The sequence below is a fragment of the Prunus persica genome, chromosome G6 (genome assembly GCF_000346465.2).
Source record: "Prunus persica cultivar Lovell chromosome G6, Prunus_persica_NCBIv2, whole genome shotgun sequence".
In the NCBI taxonomy this organism is placed as follows: domain Eukaryota; kingdom Viridiplantae; phylum Streptophyta; class Magnoliopsida; order Rosales; family Rosaceae; genus Prunus; species Prunus persica.
Genome location: NC_034014.1, coordinates 15,687,599 through 15,692,447, shown reverse-complemented (window position 1 = coordinate 15,692,447; position 4,849 = coordinate 15,687,599). Strand labels below are relative to the sequence as shown.

General features: G+C 50.5%; 1 protein-coding gene across 1 annotated transcript; it reads right to left on the bottom strand.

Annotated features, from left to right (window-relative positions):
- Positions 1,539-4,430, bottom strand: LOC109949668. The gene is made up of 2 exons (XM_020565761.1): positions 4,094-4,430; positions 1,539-3,145 (listed from the first exon to the last, which is right to left on the bottom strand). Exons 1-2 carry the CDS (start codon positions 4,428-4,430, stop codon positions 1,539-1,541), a joined length of 1,944 nt encoding a protein of 647 aa, XP_020421350.1.

The following is a 4,849-nucleotide window of genomic DNA, read 5'->3' as shown; positions in this document are numbered from 1 at the left end:
TGTCGGAGTAAACTCTACAACAAAATCTGCTAAAGCTTGGGCTTTTATAGCAGTCTTCGGCCGGTAGAGGAGGTCGTATTGACTGAGTTCGATAGCCCATTTCATGAGTCGCTGAGAAGCGTCGGGGCTGTGGAGGATCGATCTCAAAGGAAATTCTGTTATGACAATTATCCGGTGTGCTTGGTAGTAGGGCCTTAGTTTTCTCGCGGAAACTACAAGCGAAAAAATGAGCTTCTCCATTTTCGGATAGCGAGTCTCTGCATCAAGGAGAGCTTTTGAAGTGTAGAATACCGGATGTTGTGCCCCCAGCTCTTCTCGGATGAGAGCTGAGCTGACAGCTGAGTCGGACACCGCCAGGTAGATGTACAAGTCTTCGCCTGGTATCGGTTTTGAGAGTAAGGGAGGTGAAGTGAGGTAGGTTTTCAAGTTTTGAAAAGCTACTTCACACTCGTCATCCCACTTGTCCCTATGTCCTTTCTTCAAGGCTTTAAAAAATGGCCTGCACCTGTCGGTAGATTTTGAGAGGAATTGGTTGAGGGCTGCCGCCCTACCCGTTAGACTTTGTATCTCCTTTGTTGTGGCAGGTGACTTCATGTTGAGTATAGCCTTGATTTGATTTGGATGTGCTTCAATTCCTCTTTGGGTGACTAAGTATCCCAGGAATCGGGCCGGACGAGACTCCAAACGTGCATTTGCTCGGGTTCAACTTCATGTTGTATTTTCGGAGTAGCTGAATGCCTCGACAAGGTTCTTGATGTGGTCTGCTCGCTCGGAGCTTTGACTAGCATGTCGTCTACGTAGACCTCCATAGTCTGCCGATTTGCTCCTTGAAAATTTTGTTCACCAGCCTTTGGTAGGTTGCTCCGGGCGTTCTTCAGCCCAAAGGGCATGACTTTGTAGCAGTATGTACCTCTTTCGATGATGAAAGAGGTTTTAGCCTTGTCATCTTCATGCATCATGATTTGGTTGTAGCCGGAGTAGGCGTCCATGAAGCTTAGCAGTTGGTTGCCGGAAGTTGAATCGACGAGCTGATTAATTCTAGGCAGTGGAAAGTTGTCTTTAGGGCATGCCTTGTTGAGGTCGGTGTAGTCGACGCACACTCTCCACAGACCTTTATCTTTTTTTGCCACTAGAACAATGTTCGCCAGCCATTCTGCGTAGGAGACTTCTTCGATGAAACCAGCAGCTAGAAGCTTATCGATCTCGGTTTCAATGATGGCAACCCGCTCGGGGGCGAAGTTACGTCTCTTCTGCGCTACAGGTTTGATGGCTGGGTTGACGTGTAAGCGATGGCAGATGATCTGGGGATCGATGCCAGGCATGTCGGATGGCGACCATGCAAATACGTCTTTGTTGTTCCGGAGGAAGGCTGCAAGCTCTATCTTTTCCTCATGGCTTAGGCGCGAGCCGATCCGCGCTTTTCTCTCTGGCTTGTCAGGATCAAGGGGTACTAGCTCAACGTCCTCTTCGGGCTTCCATCCTTCTTCAGGAGAAACCTCCGGACGGATTCCCTCGACTTGGTCCTGATTCTTTGATTGCTATTGGGGAGTAGCTATTCCCTTTCCTTTCTGGTCTGCTTGGCCGTCAGGAATGAGATCTGCTTTCTCCTCTGCTTGTTCTACTCCCTTTAGATCTGCCTGATTCACAGGGAGGAACTGTGTTTGCTTGCTTTTCTTCAGCCCTTGAGCTGAGCATTTTCTTGCCATTGCCTGATCACTGTTGATCTGGCCGATACCGCCCCCAGGGATTGGGTAGCGAATCTTCTGATGTGTGGCAGAGGTGATGGCGTTGATCTTGCCGATCCATGGTCTGCCTAGAATGCCATTGTAGGGTGAGATTTCATCAATGACCATGAACGTTTGCGAGCTGATTACAGGTGGAGAGTAGACGTCGAGATCTATCGTGCCAACGGTAACCGTCGTTGCGCCATTGAAACCAGTCAGCGACTTGGCTGATTTATTGATCTTTGCCTCTAAGCCCATCTGTTGGACGACTGCCAATTGTAGGATGTTGGCTGCACTGCCCTCATCTATATGGACTCGGTCGACCATGGCCTGAGCGATTTGAATGCTGATGACAAGGGCGTCGTTGTGCGGTAGATCAAGGCCGATTAAGTCTTTCTTTTGAAAGCCGATCACGGGATCGTCTTCTGCTAGTGAGAAACTAGTTGAGACTTGGGAGATCATAGTAGCCTGTTTGATCTTCCTCTTCTTTTCTTTGTTGGTCAGTCCGGACTTCTCAGAGTCGGCTAGGATTGTGTTAATCCTTATGACCTTTTGGGGTGGCTCCTTCGCGGTATCGCGATCTTCTATCTGCTGGATGGCCTGCTTCGCGATGAACTCCGTGCAATGTCCTTCTCTTACGAGTTCTTCGAGATGCGCTTTCCAAGCAAAGCAATTATTCGTATTGTGCCCATGTGTCGCATGGAAGGCACAATATTTTCTGGTATCCCTCTTTTCCGGATCTCCTTTCAAGGGTGGCGGTCTTTTTACCCAAGGTTTGTTCTTCACTTGGGCTAGAATTTGATGTATGGGGATAGAGAACTTGGTGTAGTTCTCTTTCGTCGTGGCCTCTCTTTGTGGGCGTGACCTGCCTTTGTCTTTGTCCCTGCTGCCAAGCCTGTCGCCTCTTTGTTCTGCCCGTTTAGCCGGTCGATCTTCCTGCTCAGTGGACTTCTTCGCGGCGATTCGATCGTCATCCCAGAGTGCGTAGCGTTCTGCGGTCGCGAAGACCTCTGCTAGAGTCTGGCTGGGAGTGATAGTCAGCTCGCGGTATAAGTCATGTTCTGCTGGAAGACCTTTCTTGAATGCAGAGGATGCGATTTGGTCATCGCACCCTACGATGTTGGCCTTTTCTGCTTTGAACCTCTTGATGTAATCTCGAAGGGATTCCTCAGGCTTCTTGCGCAGGTTGAACAGATGGTCAGGGTTCTTCTTGATCGTCCGATAAGAAGTGTATTCTTTAGTGAAGACGTAAGTAAGCTCCTTGAAGCTGTTGATCGACCCGGATGGCAGGGTATGGAACCAATCTTGAGCTGCTCCTCGCAAAGTCATTACAAACCCCTTGCACATTAGCGCGTCTTCGGCTTTGTAGAGGATCATAAGGCTCTTGAAATGCTTCAGATGACTTTCGGGGTCGGAATCGCCTTTGATTGAAGCATGTGAAAGAGGGCGTTGAGAATCTTTTTGGGGGGGGAGCCTGCTCGATTTTGGCGGTGAAAGGTGAGGAGTTTGCTTGGTCTACCTCAATGCGTAGTGCGTCTTCGAAATTTCCGCCAATCTTTAAGTCTCGAAGTCGGTTATTCACAAGCTTCTCAACGTCTTCTGTACGCATGGCTAGTCGGTCACGTTGATGACCTTCGCGATTTAGACGATGCTGATTGACTTCGTCATTGGCTTGGGAGGGTCGACCTTCTCGGTTGCGCTGTCTGGGCGGCATGTTGGTGGACTGCGCTTGCGAAGGATTTCCAGTGGTTTGCCGACGAGAATTGGTTCTTCAAGAGCGAGTAGCGGAGCGCCTTTCTTCACGGTCCTCATTGTGATGATTGTCGAGTTGACCTCCCTGGGGGCCTATCCTTTCGTGAATATTTCTCTGTGAGTGCGCAGCAGAGCGCCTTTCTTCTCGATCCTCGTCTCGATGGCCGTCAAGTTAACCTCCCTAGGAGCCTAGCCTTTCATGAACGTCTTCATGCTGGGCCAGGCGAGCGTGGATGTCAGGTCTTGGGCCCAGCCTATCGCGCACGTTGGTCCTTAAATTCAATCTGGATGGGAAACTTCGTCTGCTTTGAGTGTGGCTTGCGGATGCTTGCGACATGTCCGCGAGCTGATCTCGTTGTTGCGCATTTCCTTGTCTGCTTACTCCTGCTCGACTGCTTGGTTCCCACCGAACTGCCTATCGGCGCGTTCGTTTATCCTTCTCTCTTCGCCCTGTTGTCCAAGGCCAAGGTTTTGAGCCAAGTTTATTTGATTGAAGAATTGCCTCATCAAATTGTTTTGGTCGTCCATTCTCTGAGTTAGCTGGTCAACTCTCAGATTAAGGTCTATTTGACTTCGTGGATCGGGAGGAGAGAAATGTGTAGAGCCCAATTGCACACGGGCTAGGTTTTCGTTGGATGTGTGCGTGGGAGCATGCGTTGAGCGTGGAGGCAATGGAGGGAATGGTTGAAGTTGCTCCAAGATTGGGCCAAAGTCGACGGTGGTAGTGAGCCCAACTGGATGTGAGGTTCCACCATGCTCAACGGTGGTGCTATGAAGGTGGCTAGGTCCGGCCATGGGGCCTTGAGACGGTACGACGGCGGCGGAGGCCGGTACGGTGGTTCCAGTCACACGGGGTGGCTGTTGAGGGTTCATGGCGGCGAGAGGTGGTGGGGCCGCCATGTCGATCGCGGGATCGTGGGAGGAGTAGCTTTGGGCCGTCACGGATTGAGCCATAGCGGCGGTTTTGCTCCTCGTGCGCTTGCTTCCAACCATGGTTGTTTGGAAGGCTTCGGTGGATTGGAAAATAGGAGGAACGGATTCCTTGAGCACGCGTTGAGTATAACTCGCACTCTCAATGAAAGCACCAAATGTTTGTGCAAATAATCTCACGGGAGAATATTCGCTTCTAGATCCTTCAACCTTCGATCTTCCTTCTCTCTCTTCCTCGATTCCTGTAAAAAAGACTGGAGTAAATAGACCACACCCGGGGGGTGTTGGCCAAAGGCCCTCCGATGCCTAAGTTAGTTCGAGTGTTTGTAGGAAAACAATAGCTAAGCAAAGGGTACGGAGTTTTATGTAGGGTGTAAACCGGGTGGCCGGAGCCGTGTGTGGTGGCCGGAGCCGTGGGGAGAAAATATGGAGAGTGGAGAGGG

What these genes read in the sequence shown, in the direction of transcription:
- LOC109949668 (XM_020565761.1), bottom strand. Translation starts at nt 4,430, where the DNA reads ATGGCTCAATCCGTGACGGCCCAAAGCTACTCCTCCCACGATCCCGCG. An exon ending in ATCCAACGAAAACCTAGCCC is followed by an intron (nt 3,146 to 4,093) that starts GTGTGCAATTGG and finishes CTTCAATCAAAG; the next exon opens with GCGATTCCGACCCCGAAAGT.